Source organism: Ascochyta rabiei, chromosome 2 (assembly GCF_004011695.2).
Source record: "Ascochyta rabiei chromosome 2, complete sequence".
NCBI lineage: Eukaryota > Fungi > Ascomycota > Dothideomycetes > Pleosporales > Didymellaceae > Ascochyta > Ascochyta rabiei.
Window position 1 is genome coordinate 232,667 of NC_082406.1, and position 20,949 is coordinate 253,615.

The following is a 20,949-nucleotide window of genomic DNA, read 5'->3' on the forward strand; positions in this document are numbered from 1 at the left end:
AGCCAACTCTCCCAAACGACAATCTGATGCACGGTAAAGCAACCACCAACGCCAAGCACGGCAAAACGAGCGTAAGATGCATGGATATCGTGAATCGTGACGCCTAAGATGCAGAATCGTACTCCGGTCCAAATACCCTTCTCGCATCATCTTCAGTCATTTGCTCGCCCTCGCCAACCCGAGGGTATCTCCTCATCTTTCTCTGGCGTTTGCCATCAAGCGTGTCCTTCAGTAGGCAGTCTCCATTCCCTTGACATATCTGCTGGCGACCCAGGTTCTTGAACCTCGGACCCAATGGCCCGTTGACGTAGTGGTACTGGCCAAGAAAGCGGTACTGTCTTGGGTCACTGAGGGGGTAGAACTTGTCGCCCCAGTGGCCGGCAAAGTAGAAGAAGCCAATGGGAGCCCTGGGGGTGAGATTGGATGTCGCAAGGTGGTCGCGCTGGTAGTCATATGTGTACGAGTACATGTTCATGGTAGGATCCCAAAGCGGGCCGCGGTCGGTCACATCGTGGAGAATGCCGCCAGGAAGGACGTAGGGATGTACACCAGCTGTGCCGTACATGGCATGGGTGCCGGTTGCTGAGAATCCGACCGGCTGCTGTCTGTCAGATCACCACAAATTATAATGTGTGTGCGTAGGCTTACCCTCTTCCCCATCTTCTCTACGGCGTCCCATGTGTACGCTTCACCAAACGCATGCTCGCTGAAGAACACGGCCTTGGGGACACCGTTGTGGAAGCGCACGGTGGTGTGCTCCCAATCGCCGACGTGGTTTCCAAAGCGTACGTTGAAAACCGTGTTTCCAAGGTTGTAGCTGTAGAAGAAGAACCAGAAAGCATCCACTACTCCGTCACCCTTGGGCACTACCACGAGCACTGCAGGCGCATCACTTCGGCCACCTACTACCTTTTTCCCCTCGAACCGGCGACGGTCTTTCATGAGTTCTGGTCGCCAGACCCCCTCTTCGGGCTCCACAAGCTGGTCACCTTCCGGGGTGCTGGTCGGTACGAGCTGTCCCGGCGATGTAAAGTCTGGGCGAATGCCTCCCCTGGCTTTGGTATCACCGACTCCCGCATGCCACCACGCCTCCTTCTTGTAGTTTCTGTCCCCTTCAGAGGGATCATCCTCTTGGTCATCGTCTTCCCAGTCGCCGCCCTCGTCGCCGTCAGTCGGGACTTCAGGTATGTTGGTGCTTCCACCGAGCCATTTCGGACGGTCCTCCACATTGTCGTCGCTCTGCAAGTACACGAATCGACCCCATCTGTTCAGCTCGTTCATGGATCTAACGTTCGGGTGGTTATCGGTGGCTTGGAGTGGTGTGTAGTTGAGGTGAGGCGTGGTGTGGATCAAGTGGTCGGTCATGTCGCATGGCCAGAAGTTCTCACCCGAGTAGAGATGGATCAATGGTGCATGATCCAAGATGTACTGCGGGATTTCTACCACTTCCGCCTCGTCGTAGTCATCGGGCAATATCCGAGCATCTTCCTTGAAGCTGCTCAAGTCGATCTTGCCTGCGTCTTTACCGTCCAGCGGTGTTTGCTCCGTGCCTTTGCTTGTCCACCGCGACTTGTTCAAATGTGCCAATCCACATACGCCAAACCAATCGCATGTTTTTCGGTCTATCCATGATTGTGACGATGCAACCCATGTCTTTTCTTCGAGTCGCTCCGACCACGGAGTTATCTTGTCAAAAAGCACATTCTGGTATATCTGCGAAAAGGAAAAGAGACCAAAGAATGTACCAGCAGCAGCAAATGCAGGTTTCCTACCCTTCATCTGATCGTCTGAATTGCTTGACGAACTACCAGAGTCAGCGACAGACGAGGGAACACGCCCGGATGTGTGTTCATTCGAGGGTTGGTCTGTGGAAATATCGATAGTAGGTAAGTCGTGTTTGTAGGGAGCGTCCAGCGCGGCGTCTGGTACGGCGATTGGGGTCGTAGACGTAGGTATGTCTATCGAAGGGTATGCAGGGATATCAACAGAAGACGTGGATGATGATGGTGGGAGCAGTGACGGCAAGCGCTCCCCGAGCGGCACTTGCACGCCACCATGCTGGAAGTACGGAATCATAGGCACTGTGTAGTTAGCATAGCTTCCTACAAATCAACAAGCAAGCCTAGCACTGGACGCTGGACGCCGAAGTTGCCGAAGCTGACAAAAGCGTGAAGACAAGGCTGTCAAACCCCGAGCGTCCATCGAGCCCGCTGCTGGTCGAGGAAGCGTGCGGAAGATCGACGTCAACCCAGCTCTACGACTGACAGTAAAAGCCCCACCATGACATGATCAAAGTGCAAGAAGGGCGAAACGGTGGGCAGTAGCGGAAGCAGCGGAGCCACAGGGATGACATGATCGTGGATCTGTGTACAGCAGGGCTGCCGGATATGCGCGGAATGCTACTTACTGATGAGCCTTGGCGTCCCTGTAATGACGCTCTCGTGAAGTGCTCGCTCAAAGTCCAGCCAGGTCAATGGATTGAATTGTTGTGGCAGCAGCAAATACAAGTGAGCAATGCGGTTCCAAGCAGAGCGCGTCGGCGGCAAGACGTCACAGAAGCTGGGGCTGGAGCTAGCAAGGGTCCAGTGCCTCGGGTGCGGCTCCCCAGACCAAGGCTTTGATGCATGAGCGCCGCGTGCTTGATTGCCCGCCGTGTGCTCGGCGTCAAGAAGTTGGGTCGAAGAACGTGCGTGATCAAGAGCGCACAAGGACTGCAGCCAGTCAGCAATGGAAAGCGTGGAGTATGTTAGGGCTGCAGAGATTCTGTCGTGTCTCAGATCCGGAGCTGCTTTGGTCTCACTGCACATGCTTTCGACTGCACCGTCTTTGTCTGCACGTGCATGCTCACACATACTGGATGACTATGGGACCTGCGAGACTGGAAATCAAAATTTTGTTGTGCTCCTAGTTCTGCCTCGTACAACAATGTAGACGCTATCACCGTTCAAACCTCAGAGCCTGACGGCTATCACAGAGGCGTCCAGCTCAAGCGCCGTCAATCTTCGCAATCCGAGTGGAGTTCGATCATCCATGGAGCGCGGACGAGACCTCAAAGAAGACAGCGTGATCCCCCCACCTAGATCCTCACAAACTTGGTGTGACTTCCCGTGGCAACGACAGGCCCCGGCTGGTCATCGACAACCTTCCAGATCGTGGCTGTGGTGAAGGCCAATGTGCCGCCGACCTTGTTGGCCTGGCCCTCGATCTCTATCCAGTCGCCATCCTTTGCAGAGCTCACGTAGGAAATGTGAATGTCCGTGGACACGCCAGCCTTGTCGCGCTTGTCCCAGGCTGCAATAGCAACGCCACCAACCCAGTCAATAAGCGTAGCAGACACTGACCCGTGAATGCCGCCGTGGGTGTTAACATGATTTTGGGTCAGCAAGAGCCGCGCGCGTACGACACCCTTCGAGGCATGAGTCAGCTTGATATCGTCAAGTAGAAACTGGTAGATGGGACTACGCGGCTTCCTGGCCTCCCAGAACTTCTGGACGTGGGCGAGAGTCTCGGGGTCGTTGGGTGCGGAGGCCATGGTGCTGGTGGAATGTTGGACAATTCGGTTGCAGTGTTGCAGAGGGATGGCAATTTTAGCAGCCGCAGATCAACTCACCAATCGGAGTAGGGTATCGCCGCCGCTCCGTTGGACAGCGGTGAAACGACCATTACCCCAGACGTCCCCGAGCAAACGAAGACGCCACTTGTGCTCTTCGCGCTGATAGACAGCTGTTCTTAGGCGTCGCTGGAACCCCTTGGATACATTTGAGCTCCATGCACGCGCTCATCCAGCCACCATGAGTGACTCCGTTGCAGCGAATGCGAACGCGCCCGGTATTGCCGCTGACGAGCCTCTTCACGAAATGGCCGACGGAGTGGCTAACGAAGTGGCCGACGACGTCATGCAAGACACAACCCCCCAGAAAGAGACAGACCAGGCACTGCCTTTCGACGTCAAGGCGCTCACAGACCGCGCCTTGCAGTTTTTGGCGACGGCCAGCAACGAGACGCTCGGAGCGTGTCTGGTGGGTCTTGGAGCCGGCACCTACCTAATCCTCGGCCGAGTTGGACTGGTCCTCATCGGCGTCGTTGGTGGAGTCGTTCTTCACGCGACCTGGGAGGGGCAGTCACAGACCGGCGAGAGCCCAGAGCAGAAGGGCAGGAGCAGCGAGAGTCGGAAACGAGAGCTGGGTGCACATGTCGCGCACAGGATCCTGGACTGGAGGGACAACAGGGCGCAAGAGAAGCAAGAAGGCGATACCGGCAGCTTAGACCTGAGTGTGAAGCTGTACTCTGGCAAGAAACTCGACTTTTCAGAGTTCAAGCCAGAGACGGCAGCAGCACTGACAGAGCTGACGGATGCTGTTATTCGGGACTATGTCAAGTATGTCCTCGGCGCACTATATAAAACCCCGTCTAATTCAGAACAGATGGTGGTATTCACCCATTCTGCCTGCCGAAGATGCTTTTCCCGACTCGTGCCGCCAAACTTTCACTGCCTTCCTCCTCTCTGTATCAGCACATCTGTCCCGCAAGCGACCTGCAGACAACTTTGTTGACTTCGCAACGCGCTCGTCGTCCTTCATGATCATCCTCTTACAAGAACTGTCGACCGCCATCATGGCATCCCCTGGCGACGCACCAACCGAGGCTGTCGACATATATCTCAAGATGAAGCGAGACAGCACACTCGCTAACATCCTCGATCCTGAATATCAAACACGGCAGTTCAGTGTCGCTGCCGAAGACATCCTTCAAAACTACCTGGAAGCGAAAACATACAACTGCATGGCAGCCAGGGTGTTTCTACATCAAATCCTCGCCAAGGTCGTCCTGGAGATGATCGTGGTGAGCTGCTCGAAACCTGACTTCATCAATGGCTGGATCGTGTACCTCCTCGAGGGCGGCGAGCCCGAGCTCATGAACGCCATCGATGCAGGCGTCGAGGAGTCATCTGGCCAACTGCAGAACGTCAAGAACAACATTGAGAAGACGACAGGAGAAACAATGTCGCCTGAACGTAAGGAGCACAGGCGCCGTGTCAGTAAAGCTCAGGATGCCATGGATGAGGCCATGCAAGAAGCAAAACGCTTGAGTCGGTTGATCGCAGAAGAAGATGCTAAGCGCCTGAGGAGTTTAGACGAATCGACTTCATCGTTGACTGATGATCAGTCAGCGAGCACAACACAAGGGATCGCGACCCCCACCTCGTCTCAGAGTGAGGCCACAGCCGAAGGCGAGGCGACAGACTTGGGCATTACCGGACTGCCGACACAGGCACCATCGCAGGTTGCACCAGCATCTCCACCGAGAGCTAGCGAAGAATCAAAAAAGGCCTTCACGAGCTTCGATCAGCTACTGGGCAACAACCCGCCGACTGCGCTTCTTGACGATGACGATCGACCACTTCAAGCAAGACCGCCTCCTCTCACTCTCTACAACAGCACCATGTCTATCTTCGATGACAGCATGGCCGGAGAGAAAGGCATCATAAGGAACAAACCTAATGTAGAGTACTTGATCCAGATCGAGCCTTCGTCCCATCACCACTCAGGATGGATGACTGCCCGCAAATACACCGAGTTTGAGACCCTACACGAAGTCATCCGGCGCATTGCAGCTATCACAGGGACGACTGGCTTCCTTGAAGCGCACGCTGAATTGCCAGTTTGGAAGGGTCATACCAAACCCTCCCTTCGTGGTGAGCTCGAGCGCTACTTGAACGATGCGGTCAAATTCAAGCCACTTGCCGAGAGTGAGGGCATGAAACGCTTCCTCGAGAAAGAGGTGGGAACCGGCAAGACACCAGGTGGCGGTTTCCCTGGCATCGGCTGGGCGGGTCAGACTTTCGATACCATGGGTAAAGGCATAGGATCCACGTTTGACGTGCTGAGCAAGGCGCCGAAGGAAGTCGCTGGAGGAGGCAAAGCACTTTTTGGCGGTGTCACGGGCGTTCTGGGAAGCGTTGCGCCATTTGGAGCAAAGAAGAACCGCGAGTCAATGACAAATGGAACGACCACCAACACACCGAGCGCCAGCAGCAGCACCGCAAACCTATCCCGTACCTCCACAAACACGACGGAACCTTCAAAGACTCGCCACAGCCGCGCTGAATCTGTTGTTGCCGAGCTTCCAACACACATCCGTTCGGAAAGCACGATGTCACTTGCTTCCAAACGTACATCGATGGAATCAATACGCAACACGAACTCGCCGGTTATTGATCAACAACCGCAGCGCGAAGCCCAGATGGAGCGCCGGCCATCGTACAACCCGGATGATGACGGTAAGCGTTCTGGACGTTCCTCGAGATATGGTTCAAGGGCGAACAGCCGTGCTCCAAGCCCGAGGAGGAGCATGGATCTCAGCCCTCTCCTTGGTGGCGACCAGATCCTCAACCTTCCACCTATGCCCAGTGAGATCACAGATGACTACAACACTGCGCCCTCCCGCCCCTCTCTGGATCCCTCCCACGCCCGTAATGCCTCCCGAACATCTTTAAACTCAATGACAACATCCGCAAACAACGACTCCATACCTCCTGTCCCTCCCTTGCCACGCCGCCCATCAGCAGCCTCGGTCACAGCTTCCACCACCACCTCACCCTCTAAGCCCCCCCAAAAACCAAAGTCACACACGCCACTCTCCGAACCCGAAACCACCGTTCTAATCGAGCTCTTCTTCGCCGTAATCAATGAACTCTACACCCTCTCCTCCGCCTGGACACTCCGCCGCACCCTCCTCAATGCCGCGAAGACCTTCCTTCTGCGCCCGGGAAACCCGCAGTTAGCATCCATCACCACGCTCTTCCAAACGACGCTGGACTCCAGCACCTCGGACGAAGGGCTCGCGCACCAGCTGCGCAAGATGCGCGAGAGTGCCCTGCCGACCGAGAAAGAGCTGGCAGCGTGGCCGGCAGAAGCGAGCGCCGAGGACAAGGAGAAGCTGAGACTGAAGGCGCGAAAGCTGTTGGTTGAGCGAGGGATGCCCAGTGCGCTTACCAGTGTCATGGGCCAGGCTGCTAGCGGAGAGGCGCTGGGCAAGGTGTTTGATTGTCTGCAGGAGCCGCGGGTTGCGAGGGGTGTTATGTTTGGGCTGGTATTGCAGGGGCTGAGGGCTGTTACGCAGTGATGAACTTGTTTTGTTATGTGCTGAATGGTTGTACGATACGAATTCACATTCACGACCCTTGTATGTCAATTTTCTCACGCTGAATGTGTTTGGTGTTGCGTTTTATCGACTAGGTACTGTTGGTGTTATTTATGCAATGCGGTGGTGACCTTGTTCAAAGAAGGTCCAATGATAGACAATACATAGCTACGTCAATCGCGATCCCATCCCACGCTACATAGAGTCCACCAGTGATACGTAATGGTACAAGGGTGTATCGAATTGCAACCTTTAATATGATCAGGATGTGAGCTTGCTAGTAAAAAAAACACCTCTACGGCTGGGCTTCTTGTGTGAGCTCCATTAGAGAGCTTCATAACAACGCAAAGGCAAAAAACATCTCCGCTCCCAGAATCGAACTAGGGACCTTTCGATAACAATGTTGCTATTACAGTCGAACGTGATAAACCAACTACACCAAGCGGAGTTATACAGCTGAGAGCTGTGCTTGTGTCTGATTTGACTGACGGTGAAGAAGGAAAAAAGAAAATCTAAGTATATAATAAAAATTTGCTCAGGGGCTCAAGTCATGAAATTTGCGGACAGCTCCATGGAACAGCATCTTATTTGAATAGCCTTGGCGTCTCCCTGCAACCCGCCTTTTGTAACCTCCAATCAGTCACACTCACCTGACCACCCTCAACCATCTACACAATGACGGATCCGATTGACGACGAGTGGGAGTATGAGTACGACGAGGTCGAAACAGAGGACTTCTACATTCCAATCGACCTATCCAACGTGCCAAAAGGGCAGAAACTCGTCGACAGCGAGCGGCGGACCGGCCATCCTACACTGTTGAAGAGCAGATTGCGCGCGCTCAACGCGCAGCGCGGTCAGCAGCAGCAAGATGCGTCAACAGGCGAAGCCTCGAGCGAGCAGGAGCCGGCAACTTTGGGCGAAGCCCAGATTATTGGCCTGCACACGCCAAATCCCCTTGTCATGTATAATGGCCAATTATTGAGCTGCCAGTGGGCTTCGACAATCGGGACTGATATGTTCTTTGCGAAGCCGAGCGCTGATGCAAGCTCTGAGGAGAAGCCGCTTCGTTCGCTGCCGAATGTCGATCTGCTGGCGATTAGCTCTGCGAAACTTGTTGCCAAAGTTGGACGCTTGCGACCTCGAGATGATCTCTTTGATGGGGTTGGCGAGGAAGACGGCGTGGCTGCTGCTGCGGCGCCAACTGAGGTGAATAATGGGGAAGCGCAGGATTCTGCTCAGGTCTCAGAACCAGCGCCAACGAGCTTTCTGGCAAGAATTAATCAGGTTAAAGCAAAAAGAGGAGACTCGACGCGTCTTGCTGTTTCACAGTCTGGAAATGGTCTTCGCTTGGTATCTAAGGCTGCTTCTGATGCTGCTCAAGATACCACTGGGCAAGGAACTGAAGATGTCGAGATGGGTGGCACCTGAGCTATCGGATGGATTACTTGACCGGATTCAAGAGTTGTGGTCGTCGAAGAAGAAGACTTGAAGGCTCTCGAGCGATACACATACTGTTTGACCTGGCTACCGCATAGCTCGACGAGCAGCAACTACCTTTCAACGCACCATGGCGCCTACCTCTCCTCGCTGGAACCCTGGACCCCTTGAAGGAAACCTTGGCCGCTGGCTTCATCTTTCCCCTTCACCTCGATCGACTACATTCCTACCCTCCCCCTGCACCTGCATCGCTGATGCAGCCCTAAGCACGCTCGCCATGCTACCCTCTTCGCGCTACTCCCGCCGCCCACGACGAGATAGACTCAGTATTGACATTCTCCCTGAACAATCGCTGGATTTCGAGCCTCGATCCCCACACCTACATTGGCTCTTCGGCGAGAGCAGCGCGATTGACATCAACTCACGCTTAGTAGAAGACACATCCCCAGAAGCGATGGAGGACGAGCCTGGCCACAGCAGATCATATGCCGCGATTATGAGAGAAGTGGCAGCGTGGCTTGAGCTGGACGAGCACGATGAATTTTCGGCGTCGAGACGGGAGCATGCTGAGAGTGTTAGTTTACCCATTCACATGCCATGTCGAGCATTGGCTGACGAGATGAGTAGATTCTCCCTGCAGCCAGTCAACTCTTCGCGCGGCTCAAAGACTCGGACAACCCACCACCCCACTCCCCCAACAGCGACGACGGATTCGACACTCTCATCCAGGCCATCGCACTGCAGTTACTAGCGTCCTGCTACACTTTCCTCCCGGCATCAAGCGCCAGCCAGCTCCCACTACTCCAGCAGAAAACTGACAAAACGCTCGTAACCGCTCTACAAGCACACTCAGCACACCGACTCTCCCCAGCCGCGGGACACCACGCCCGCGCCCCGTCCGAGACGTCCGCGTGGCCGGGCTTGTACACAGGTCCGGGTCCAGAAGAGACGCTAGCAGAGACGACCAGCCGACGACGGTGCTCTGCGAAAAGCTCGACAAAAGCGCAGTAGTGACTATGTCCCTCGGTTTGCAGGGTGGATGGGTGATGCACATCGAGAGTGTTGCATAGAGCGACGCGGTAGCTCGTTATTTGAGACTGGCCTCTTAAGCAACACCGTGGACGTGGAATGACGGCTTTGAATAAAACACATTGACAGGCTTGAAGACTACTACTATGTCTCAACACGACCAATGCATGTCTTTTCACGATATGAGAGGACGGGATATGACGATCGCTGGTGAACGAGGAGTGTCTAAAGCAACGCGAAGGGCCGAGAGGTGGTGCTATCTGGTAGGGGTGGTGGCGGGTAGGCGGCATAGTTCTCCCCTCTGACTGCTGAAAATTGCAGACGGCACCTACTTCCTCATCTTGTGAATCCGTCTTTTTAAATGCGAGGGGTGCAGTGGACTGGATTAGACCAGACTGTCAAGTGGCAAACACGCATGTAGGAAACGAAAAGCGAGTCCGAAATTGGTAGTTAGACATGAGTGGAAAGCTACGTACAATCGCTGGCGTGATGCGCTTCTTCTTCTTCTGTTGCTCTTTCTCTTTCTCTTTCTCTTTCTCCTCTGCTGCTGCTGCGGCGCCTACTCCTACTCCTACGCTTACTTTGATGAGGTAATTATACACAATATGGCACGCTCGTCCGACCTCTACACTCCATCTACTGCTTAGCCCGCTTCTCCTTGTCGCTCGTTGTCTGGCTGACGTTGAGGCCGAGGCCGTTGGAGTCGAGGTAGACCTTGTTTGCGCTCTTCTCGAGGATCTGGGCAATGTTCTTTGCATTCTCAAACTCGCGCAGGTCGACGTAGGTGCGGCTCTTCTTGATGGCGTCGCCGATCAGCTCGGCGGAGCGGGCTTCTCCCTGGGCGCGCACGACTGTGGCTTGCTTCTCCTGGCGCGCTTTGTCGACGACGAAGGCGGCGCGCTGTGCTTCTTGTTGGGCGACTTGCTTGGCTTCAACGGCGGCGGTGAATTCGGGCGAGAAGGCGAGGTGCTGGGTGAGTGTTAGTGGAGAGAGACAAGAGTGATACGGGGAAGAGGGCGTACTGTGAGGGAGACGTCGTCGAGCATGATGTTGAACCTTGCAGCTCTTCGGACCAGGTTGTCGCGGACCAGCCTTGAGACGTTCTCACGCTGGGTGATGAGCTGCGAGGCGTTGAACTGGGCGACGACGCTCTTCAGGACTTCGTTGACAATGGAGGGCAGCACGCGCTCGTCGTAGTCTGTGCCCAGGGTGCGGTAGATCTGCGGCAGCGCCTCGACCCGCGGCCTGCTGAGGACTCTGCAGGTGATGTTGACCATCTGCAGGTCCTTTGTGCCCGTCAACGAGGCCACATTCCTCGGCTTTGCGCGCACGTCGTAGGTGATGGGCGTCTCGAACCACGGCATGTTGAAGTGGGTGCCTTCGTTGTAGATTTCCTTCTGCACGCCGCCCAGTCGTGTGTACTTGATGGCGCGGTGCCCTCCATCGACGTTGAAGAGGGCGTTGTTGGCGAGCCAGAGACCGCCGCCGAGCAGGACGAGGCCTGCGATGCCGCCTGCTGTGCCCTTGGGAGCGCCGCCGCCGGAGCCGCCTAGACGCGAGGTGCGGCGGGTGAGCTCATTCTGGATGCGCTGCCACGCTTCCTTTGGGTCGGGTGCAGCCATTGTGGGGGTGGAGATGTGCGGTTGGGAGGCGTCGAGGTGGTCGAGGTGGTGGTGGCAGAAGGCGATGTCTGATGGAGGCGTCGATAATGATGCGCTCATTACTGTCACGTGCCTTGGCTCGCTACAAACATATACACTGATTCACTCGTACACTCCACATTATTCACCCGGATGACAATTAGCAGTAAGATACAACATGGCGAGCGAATCTCCGAACCGAAGACTAGACTTAAATTAGTCTTCCGTTACCTTTGCGCGTGGTTTGCTAACAGATAGTAAAGTAAGTCTGCAATCTGGTAGTAAAAGAATCAAGTTATATCTTAGTAGGGTTCTCGAGCTTCGTCTCTTTATTATTCCTACACCAGAAAAACCTCTATTTCTAGAGCTGAAGTAATCAAGTTGTTTCTCCATTCGTGCATCTGGAGAGCAACATGGCGGACACAACACACATCCAGAATGAGCCAGACGATTTCAAATCACTCATTCCTGAAGTCTACCTGCAACCAAGCGCAGTGAAATTGGAGAATTTACCAGAAGCGCAAGCTTCGCGGCCTCTGCAAGCACCAGAGACTTCCCAGCAGCAGAGTGATTCCCAGGACGAAGGCGATTCGCTGAGAGCACGAGCAGAAGCCGCTGAAGAGCGTACAAGCACAGCTGAGGACAAAGTCCAGAGACTCAAGGCTGCTTATTACTCTTCTCTGAGCCAGTGCAGTCGAGCACTCCCCATCCGCAACGCTCTCCTCCGCCAAACAATTGAGCGAGTCCTTAGAAAGGCACGCTTGAAAAAGAGAATCCTCCAGATGGTAGATGACTTATCCAATGAGTTGGTCGACTGTCAAGAGCACGCATTTGCTGCAAGATTCTTAACGGCTACTGGTAAAGATGAGGCTCATTTCGTGCATCCTGCGTTCTGGAAGAACGTTGCGGTTTGCCAGAGTGCATCGGCCAGCCCGGACTGTGAAAGGTCCGCAGTCATCTCTCTTGGCGCACTGTAGACCCACTGGTGATATCTCTAACGTTCTATGACGCTTCCAGAAAAGAAACAGGATACACAGAAAGAAGATTGAGAAACACGCACAAAACGCCGACATGAGCCCAGGTAGGAGCATGTTGTTGGCGACTGTTGTTGTAAGAGTCGATAATCGAAAGCTTCTGGATTATCTCTCTCTTCGCAGCTACTACTAACACCCAGTGCGTTCCGGTCGGATTCCAGAAGAAGATAACCGTAGTAGCTGCTGGTTTCAACCGGAGCTTTGCATCAACAGACGCTTAGGGTGCCTCTTCTATCATTCTGAGCATATAACCAAGCTTAGCTTGCTTGTTCTGGTGTAGTGCGGATCCGCTGATGGTTCGAGTGTAGAGCTCGGAATGTGTGGGTAGAAAATCCACACTTGGGTGCACATCTGGTCTCATGAAAAGTAAACAGTCCATAACCGAACCGTCAATCCAGGCACCATTAGTACCAAGTTGCTTTATAGCACCCCAGAAGAAGGGCACCGGCTGATTTTCTAACTCCATCAATACCAGAGGAATATCTTTGCTGCTATTATTGTACTCCTTGTGAATCCTTTCCAGGATAACAGACAAGTGTGCCGCATTTTCGTTACTAGGAGCCTTTCTCTGAAATTCTTCCAGTTCTGGAGAGAAAGCAGGCGTCTTCTGTGGGTCCTCTTGAGTGAAGCAGTCTGCCCTAATTGCAACCTGGTAGGGCGTTAATTGCGGATTGATTCGTGCGAAGACAGCTTCGATAAGCCGATGTTCCTCCAGGGACAAAATCCGATCCTTCAACTTCAGCTCGATTTCTGTAGAAACAGGTGTATCGTCGTCTGGAAAGGAAAAGCTGATGTTGGGATCAGAATCACAGGAGTTGAGCTAGGTGGTACACTCGGCTGAGTACTGGAAACGTTTGACGTGGGCTCCAGAGATATTGCCCCTTCTTCTGGGTTTGGAGATTTTGCTGAAGTCTGTAGTGCTTTCGAGGCAGGCAACGGCTTAGCTTCATCTGGAATGTTAGTAGGACCTGGAATGTTCGGTGGTTGTCTACATGTCCTCTCACTGCCGCTTTTGGAAATATTTGAAGCAGAGCTCCGTTGAGAAATGGCCGAGAATGTACCAGAAAATGCACCAGTGCTTAGAGAATTGTCGATAGTGTATCGATCACTCTAGTGGTCTCCTTCCGGTAGAAGGACGACATGCTGACAGCCTTGTCGAGGCTCAAGACAAAAGCCGCGGGTGCCTCAGATGCACTTGATGGTAAACAGAAGCATTCTGGGAAGCGCTATGACGGTGACGTTCAATTCGGTATCGGTGAGCGATTTTTGGGGATGCGACTGGCTCCTGGTTGACTGTTGACAGTGACCACCACATGGGAGGAAGGCACCCCCCAGAAACTGGCAACACCCAGAAGCACCGCAGATTGGCTCCACTTAATTACATCATGGATGTGAGTCCTTGTAGGTCTCTCCCATCGATCCAAGTCTTGTGAAATGAAGCCCAAGGTCGCGGGTTACGTTACAGCTTTATTTGCAAGGTCATTCTTCTCCTGGGGTGCTGCTACTGGTAACGGGTAAACGCATTCGATACTTCCTGTCCCCTGGACGGCCTGGCTTATGATGCCTCTTACCACGTCGTGTCTTCGCACCTTCGCCTGGGTGGCGGTTGATCTGGATGGCCGATGACCTGGATTCCCGTTCACACAGCTTCCGTTTCGAGAGGCCTTGAACACACGCCAAAATGCAACACCTACTGGATGGCTTTTCGACTCTACTCGACGCACGAGTTGACCGGATGGCCCTGTGTGTCACCACTCGGATGGCAACACACGCGAAACACGTACATTTGGTCAGCCTCGGAAACGCAAACGCCACCTATCTCGATAGCCAACATTGAGAAAGACCGTTCTCGGTCACACTCGTTTTCGTCGACCGCGGACTAAATCACCGACTGCCGACCAGCGGCAACGCAAGGGCATGACTAACCGCGTCAGGCACGAACACGCCTCTGGTGCGACCTGAACTGTTGCTCTCTTTCACAAACGACATGGAGCTGGGCCCTGTGAGACACTGCTCGACGCTGTTCACGCTTGCTGCACGCTGGTCCAACACAATGTCGGGCTTGCAAACGCTTGAACCCCGTCGTCGTCGACCGCGGGCAACATGCCCCAGCTTGCGCTTGGGCCACCCTTTCAGCGTCGCAGTCCAAGACACCAGCTGTCCAGAACTTCCTTGAGCATAGACACCACCCGCCATAATTCTTGGATATTTCCTGCCCAGCTGGTGGTAGCCGTCTGTTCGTCTGCCCTCTCTTTCACGATACCCCATTGTACTCCAGCACCGGTCTGCTATCTCTCTTGCGACTGTCACGCTACTTTCATCTCTTGTGGGTTTGGATCGTGAAGAGCATATGCGAGGATTGACTGACAGGCCCAGACTATACTACATTGTATTACACTACATTACATCATACCACATAGCACTGCACTCCCCCACACTGCACTACGATACACCACAAACCTAGTCCACCCCAGTCATCATGCACATAACCCCTCGCACCCTCCAAACCATCGCCTGGTCCACCCTCGCAGTCTCGGCAGCGCGCGCCCAGTATATCATAGACAACCTCAGCTTCGGCCATAAGGATGGCGTCTACATCTCACCCGACCTGCGCGCCATTCCCCACTTCGACGTCCAGGGCATCGACGACTACAAGCCCCAGGTTCTCTCCGACCGCGTCATCCTCACCCCTCCCTACCCTGGCAGCAAGCGCGGTGCACTATGGGCAAACAATCCCATGCATCACGGCGGCGACTGGACGGCCGAGCTGGACTTTAGGGCGACGGGCATGGAGCGCGGCGGTGGAAGCCTGCAGCTCTGGTACGTCAAGGACAGCCAGGCGCACGACAGCCCCAACAGCTTGTACACTGCGCCCAAGTTCGACGGACTTGTCCTGGTCGTCGACCAATATGAGGGCCATGGAGGCTCTGTGCGCGGTTTTCTCAATGATGGAACAAAAGACTTCAAGTTGCACCCTAACCTAGACACGCTCGCTTTTGGCAAGTGCGACCATGCCTACAGGAATCGCGGGCACCTTAGCACAATCAAGCTGCGCCACGCAAACGGGCTGCTCGAGGTCACCGTTGACGGTGATGCCTGCTTCAAGACCGACAAGGTGCGTGCATACAACCACCATACACTCAACGAAGGCTAATCAACCACCCCAGGTCAAGCTCCCCCAGGACTACTACTTCGGTGTCAGCGCCTCGAGCGCAGAGAACCCTGACTCGTTCGAAGTCCACAAATTCATTGTGTCGACCACAAACTCGCACACCCGTGAAGAGCCCAACCACGAGCGCATCCCTGATGCGCGCAACCAGCAGCACCAACAGCCCGTTCAGAACCAGCCGCACCAAGAATCCGCCCAGCAACAACACGCTCAGCAACAAGGCTCCCCGCCCAAGAAGATGGCGTCCTCGCAGCAGATCCCGCCCTGGATTCAGGACGTTCTGGCCTCAAACGTAAAGACGCAAGACGACCAGTTCGCCGACCTGCACAACCGCATCCAAGACATCGCACACCACGTCTCCGCCGTCTACGCCGCCATTGAAGCCCTCGACGAGAAGGCCGAGCACCGCCACAACGAACTCATGTCGCACCTAGCGCCCCTCGACGACCGCACCGCACACAACGTGCGTCTAAGTGAGAAGACGGAAACCACCGCCATGCAGATATTGCGCGACCTGGAGAGCAAAGACTACAAGGATATGATCGGCCAGATGCACCGCCGGCTCGAGGACAACCACAAGGACATGCCTAATGTCGTAAAGACTGTCGTCCAGCAGCACGGTCTCTCCTGGATGAGCCTGCTCGCCATCGCCTTCGCCGTCCAGATCATGGTCGTCGGCGCTTACCTCATGTACAAGAAGAGGCGCTTCGGCGCGCCAAAGAAGTACCTGTAGATTCGTGCCGATATTGGATGGTACACTAGATTGAATTGGATTGAACTGTATCTTATATACGCTTGCTTCGTCTTGTGGGATTAAAGTGCATTGCGTGGCGTTGGGCGCGTTGGGGGGTTTTCCTGAAATTTACTTGATAGTACATGTTCGAATCGATACATACACACACATACACACCCATCCGTTCATCTAGTATTTTTTTCAACTCCTTGCGCTTTGGTGTTGTGAGAGCCGCGTATGTTGTAATGCGTTTTCTCTTTTGCTCTGCGTGCATGTGCATACGCAGATAGAACAATGCAGTATAGTCTATAAGAATTTGGAAAACTCATCAGTCTTTATCTTGTTTGGTTTATATTGAATCCGAAATCCGAAAATCATGTCTTGCGTGTGCTCGTAAAAACTCTGTCGCCAACACTTCTATGTTTTAGCGTAGCACACTTCCTCCCTTATCTTCTAAAAACTGTACATTGAATTCGAGAATGTCCGCTTATGCCTGTCACATATCTTACTTCATCCAGCCTTCTCCTCAGTCTCGTTTTCCTGTCCATAACCAGAAGCCAAGCCTAGAAAAGAGAAACAGAATACATATGCATGCTCGATGTTCCTTCCCGTGCGTGCGCTTCCACTACGCCAACGTTTCGAAATCACGATGAGCACTGAAATATGTTCCCACGACTGTGCATACACAAAAAGCCGCAACCTATGCATGTATCGACATCTAAATGTGCTACCAACCCTTCGCCATCCTCAAAACAAAACCCGTACTTGTATGTGCCTGGTTTTTCTTGAGGAGATTTGAGATACGTGGATGGCATTCTTTGTTTATCAACTTCTTCTACGTCGCATTTAGAAATCTGGTTTGAAAAGGACTTACCGAATTCCCAAGCCATGGCGTATAGCTTCTTGTACAGCGAGCAGAGCGAATCACCCAGGTAATAACTTTGTAGTTAATACTTTTATTTTTTGAGTCTCAAGCTCGGAACGAACATCGCAGGAGCGTTTCTTCCTTTCTGAAGAGCGCATTTTCAGGGAAGCAGCTGGGATATTTGGAGAACATGAAGAAGTTGAGAAGGCGTTCTAAGAAAGGAAGAAAAAAGCGGCTGTTTTTATGGTATATAGATCTAGATGTGAAGTGTTAAGCCTGTTACGGCTTCTGATATAAGCTTAACATGCGGACCTTGCCTGTAGTGTTTTTTAACTTTCGCGGTTCATTTTTCGAAGCACATGAAGAGACCGGCTGTTGAATTCTGGTAGCGTTGGGTTTGCTAGACAATAAACAAATATACAACCTCACATTGTACACATGACCTGTTGAATTGAGCAGAGCATTCGGGAGGGGTATCTTGATTTTGGATTTAGAGCATCTTGCGATGACGAAGGGTAGGTTTTAACTATCTGCGTGGAAACACCAAGATTCCAACGACAAGAGATGGTGTTTTCAATCACCCCTTTTCTCAAACATAACATGCAATAGGGCGCTTTTGGAAAACATAGATTGCCCTTTCGAGTATTTGAAAGACATAGGGCTGCCCAAATGGGTTATAGATAGCAACAAAGATCCTGTGTAGAATGGATAAGGAATGCAGTATCGAGAACTGGAGGAATATTTATCCCAGACGGACTTGACTGACTGTCTTTGATTCGCCAGTTTGACCGTTCCCATTGAGAAAAATCAATGTTGAACATGGTGATTGAAAGAAAAGGGTTTAATTCACATACACACGGTCGGCCTAGGTTCTATTAAGCGATGCGTGTCTACTTCTGCTCTTGATTGCTGCTTAGCAGTCTATTCAGCCTTTGTAAAGCGTCTGATACGAATGGATTTGGTTAGATGGCTTGACTAAGCTTCTGTATATGTCGTTGTAACTCAATGCACCTATGAGCATTGATATAATCCCTCCTGCTATTCGTCGATTTCGCCGCTTCTGAGCTCTCGGAGATTCCGGTAAATTTGCCATCTTGCCAATTTGTGGTTGAAATCCTTGGCTCGGCTTTCCATCAATCTAGAGCGAGGTCGGAAGAAGTTGGCATGTGACCTGACTACGGTAACTCGTGCGGGAATCAACATTTCACCTATTTCAGTTTCCACTATTTCACCGGATAAAGCTGGTATCGCAAAAAAATAAAAACAAAAAAGGGAAGAAGAAAAGTATCGCGGATATCTTGACCTAGATCCACTCGTGGCTTGTCTGCCTAAAACGATCACGCCTCAATGCTACCTCGTATTGCGTGTCTGATTTCGAAAGTTGATTCGCTCCGTCTCCAATGTGCGACATAGTGTGTGGGAGATAGTTGTTAAGAATGCAGTTATGCAAGGCAGAGTCAGTGTTGAACGCATTGCCTCCATTCCATCTATGCCGACATGAATCTCGAACGCAGAAACTTCTAACAATGTAGGCCAATCTTTCTAGCGTAACACTGATTTTTCCACATGAAATTGAAAAGCAATCGCTGCGCACAGCTTCTAATTGCGCATCAAACTTCCTGCAATAAGCACCAGCACTGCTCATTGCAGGTTGTGCACCCCGAAACGCTTGGGAGGTGCTGTTTGACCCTGCTTCCAGCTGAGCTAGCACCTAATCCTGCAACTGACTCATAGATTGCCTGCAGCGTTCTTAGAGCTGGGTTCGTACTTCAGTGGCTACGTATGCCCTGTACAACCCTACCCACTCCCTCAATTCACCTTTCTCCACTTTTGACGTGGTCCTTCCTGCCGAGTTTTCGTTTGAAATCATTGAATCTGTCAATGTCTCGGCAACATGCACCGTCTCTAGCGCTAAATTCTCCTGTTATGGAGTGATCATCGAGCTTGCCCTGAAACTGACATGATTGTAAGGGCCGGGGTACAGCATGAGTGACACTCGCTGGTTGCATGATAATGTCACCGGCATTTAGACATACAAACGGTAGCCTCTCAGCTAGTACATTCGTCATTCTGATTTCTTTCAGACCATCTAACTAGCTGCCAAGACACCCTCATTCAGTCTTGAAATCTCACGCCTAGAGCAGCGATACCGCCGTTTCGATCAGTATGTGGCAACGATCAGCTTCTTGGGTTACCGTTGACTGGAACAAAATGCTGAGAGCTATCTTCTGCTGCTTCTCAGCGCTGTTCATCTCAGTCTTGGAGGACTGGGAGAGAAGGATCCATCCCGAAGACCAAGCAATGGCAACACTTACGCCAACCCAAGTTGCTAGAAGGGTGGTTGAGGCGGCGACTTTGACCTGTAGCGATGGAGTATGGAGTGACTGCCTGGCTTACTCGCGTTGGATTACGTTACAGAAGAGAGACGCACGTACGCACGAGAATCGTCACATCTCTGTGAGTACGGAGATCGGTCGAAAGGCCGGTGAAGAAAAGACGGCTGCCTGAATCGTCAAATGCGGAAAGGGGGGGTTGAAATCACGTGGTAGTTTGACATTGCTCTACATCTCTATTTCTGGTAGAGCTTAGACGTTGTTGAGATATCCAAGATGTATCGAAGCGCCTCGGCAGAAGTCTGCGTCTTCGTACGGCCTAGCCTGCTAGAACTGTTGTACGTCAGGCCTACTCCAGGAGATACAGCATTTGGTAATCTATATTTCGTTTTCAAACACGACAACACAACCAATGGCGTAAGCAGGTGCAGCGGTACTGCTTAGTAGCTCGAGCCTTGTCGATCGTCTATGTTGATTCAGCAAACATCCTCAAATGAGTGGTCGACTGTCTTACAATTAGCACCCATGGCCTTTCGCAGCTTCATGGTGACTGCGTCTGCCTCCAGCTCTCTCTTGTCGCTTGTTTGGATCTCCACCGCGTATGTTCGGATGACTTGCTTGACTTGCCCGCTCTGGAAGCTCATCTTGGCCTTCCGCATAATCTTAGTATTAGGGCCTGTACTTTGAGTCAGCCATTGTGCCTGTCTCGAAGGAATTACACATTTCCCGTCACAAATAATTTCCGTCTGCAGTGCACAGAGGGCACCCTAAGGATGGTAACTAACCGCCTCCAAGCACTTACCCGCCCAGACAACGAACGCAAATTTAACACGTTCCGAATACTCGTCGTTGCCCAGCTTCATGCGCACGTAGCCGTACGCTGCCTCGTCGTCCCCAAAGGTCTCAACCATCTCTGCAATGTCGCCGGTACCGCTACTGGCTAGCTTTAAGTTGTCCTTTGTGGCAGATTCATACTTGAGGACAAGCCACGTAGTCTCGGATTTGTCGCTCCTCACATCCTCGTAAGCCTTGCTGATGTCCGGGTCGGAGAGGATATCGCTAGGGGATGGCATTTGGGACTGTTTGCTCGCCTGAGACAGGGGTGTGATTCGATGTTGTAAAGGTTGCAGGGGTGGACGTGCGAAGATTGGAGTGAGGAAGTTGGGATGCAGCGCATTTGCGGCTAGAATTAGTGCGGGGCGCTACGCCAGAATTGTGGCGACTCCGACAACACACTCCAGCACTCTTCCTCTAGGCGAGACGACTTCTTATCTTCTCGTATGTCTCGCAACGTTCCTGCGTGGCCAGTTGCATCCGTGCACGATGAAAGCCGTGTAACGTGATGGCACCATCGGGGCTCATATTGTTTGCTCTTTATCTGAGTAAATACCGTCCGCAATGAACATCTTGGAACATGAACAGTGCCTGCCCTTAAAGCTGTCACTATCTTCTACAGCATGAAAACTACGCAGTCCCATCTCACTTCTCTTTCATCTGCTCATATCGTTTTTTTGCTCTTCACCTTCGCATCGCATCTTCTGCTAGTTCCTGGCAGCAATGGCA

General features: G+C 52.7%; 9 protein-coding genes and 1 non-coding gene across 10 annotated transcripts, besides 6 other annotated features; 5 read left to right on the forward strand and 5 right to left on the reverse strand.

Annotated features, from left to right (window-relative positions):
* Positions 1–103: 103 nt before the first annotated feature.
* Positions 104–2,076, reverse strand: EKO05_0001055 (Vacuolar protein sorting-associated protein 62; the record flags this gene model as incomplete). Its single annotated transcript, XM_038937484.2, has 2 exons — positions 104–598; positions 649–2,076. 2 exons carry the CDS (start codon positions 2,074–2,076, stop codon positions 104–106), a joined length of 1,923 nt encoding a protein of 640 aa, XP_038801819.2.
* A 1,000-nt stretch (positions 2,077–3,076) lies between these two features.
* On the reverse strand, positions 3,077–3,532 carry EKO05_0001056 (uncharacterized protein; the record flags this gene model as incomplete). The annotated part of the gene is made up of 1 exon (XM_038944877.1): positions 3,077–3,532. One exon carries the CDS (start codon positions 3,530–3,532, stop codon positions 3,077–3,079), a length of 456 nt encoding a protein of 151 aa, XP_038801820.1.
* Positions 3,533–3,791: 259 nt separating this feature from the next.
* Positions 3,792–7,125, forward strand: EKO05_0001057 (uncharacterized protein; the record flags this gene model as incomplete). The annotated part of the gene is made up of 2 exons (XM_038937302.1): positions 3,792–4,378; positions 4,425–7,125. 2 exons carry the CDS (start codon positions 3,792–3,794, stop codon positions 7,123–7,125), a joined length of 3,288 nt encoding a protein of 1,095 aa, XP_038801821.1.
* Positions 6,010–6,045: a tandem repeat.
* Positions 7,126–7,503: 378 nt separating the features above from the next.
* Positions 7,504–7,591, reverse strand: EKO05_2t3. Its single transcript has one exon. It is a non-coding gene; the product is annotated as a tRNA-Tyr (tRNA).
* A 227-nt stretch (positions 7,592–7,818) lies between these two features.
* On the forward strand, positions 7,819–8,574 carry EKO05_0001058 (uncharacterized protein; the record flags this gene model as incomplete). The annotated part of the gene is made up of 1 exon (XM_038944878.1): positions 7,819–8,574. The coding sequence occupies one exon, from the start codon at positions 7,819–7,821 to the stop codon at positions 8,572–8,574; it is 756 nt and encodes a 251-aa protein (XP_038801822.1).
* Positions 8,575–8,860: 286 nt separating this feature from the next.
* On the forward strand, positions 8,861–9,594 carry EKO05_0001059 (uncharacterized protein; the record flags this gene model as incomplete). The annotated part of the gene is made up of 2 exons (XM_038937412.2): positions 8,861–9,157; positions 9,211–9,594. 2 exons carry the CDS (start codon positions 8,861–8,863, stop codon positions 9,592–9,594), a joined length of 681 nt encoding a protein of 226 aa, XP_038801823.2.
* A 505-nt stretch (positions 9,595–10,099) lies between these two features.
* Positions 10,100–10,124: a tandem repeat.
* Positions 10,125–10,151: a tandem repeat.
* Positions 10,152–10,185: a tandem repeat.
* Positions 10,186–10,248: 63 nt separating this feature from the next.
* Positions 10,249–11,333, reverse strand: EKO05_0001060 (Prohibitin-2, subunit of the prohibitin complex (Phb1p-Phb2p); the record flags this gene model as incomplete). Its single annotated transcript, XM_038937353.1, has 2 exons — positions 10,249–10,581; positions 10,635–11,333. The coding sequence occupies 2 exons, from the start codon at positions 11,331–11,333 to the stop codon at positions 10,249–10,251; spliced, it is 1,032 nt and encodes a 343-aa protein (XP_038801824.1).
* Positions 11,236–11,289: a tandem repeat.
* Positions 11,334–11,665: 332 nt separating the features above from the next.
* EKO05_0001061 (uncharacterized protein) lies at positions 11,666–12,229 on the forward strand (the record flags this gene model as incomplete). Its single annotated transcript, XM_038937627.2, has 1 exon — positions 11,666–12,229. The coding sequence occupies one exon, from the start codon at positions 11,666–11,668 to the stop codon at positions 12,227–12,229; it is 564 nt and encodes a 187-aa protein (XP_038801825.2).
* A 2,433-nt stretch (positions 12,230–14,662) lies between these two features.
* Positions 14,663–14,743: a tandem repeat.
* Positions 14,744–14,765: 22 nt separating this feature from the next.
* On the forward strand, positions 14,766–16,188 carry EKO05_0001062 (uncharacterized protein; the record flags this gene model as incomplete). The annotated part of the gene is made up of 2 exons (XM_038937286.1): positions 14,766–15,401; positions 15,454–16,188. The coding sequence occupies 2 exons, from the start codon at positions 14,766–14,768 to the stop codon at positions 16,186–16,188; spliced, it is 1,371 nt and encodes a 456-aa protein (XP_038801826.1).
* A 3,638-nt stretch (positions 16,189–19,826) lies between these two features.
* Positions 19,827–20,459, reverse strand: EKO05_0001063 (uncharacterized protein; the record flags this gene model as incomplete). The annotated part of the gene is made up of 3 exons (XM_038937275.1): positions 19,827–19,852; positions 19,901–20,062; positions 20,189–20,459. The coding sequence occupies 3 exons, from the start codon at positions 20,457–20,459 to the stop codon at positions 19,827–19,829; spliced, it is 459 nt and encodes a 152-aa protein (XP_038801827.1).
* Positions 20,460–20,949: the final 490 nt, after the last annotated feature.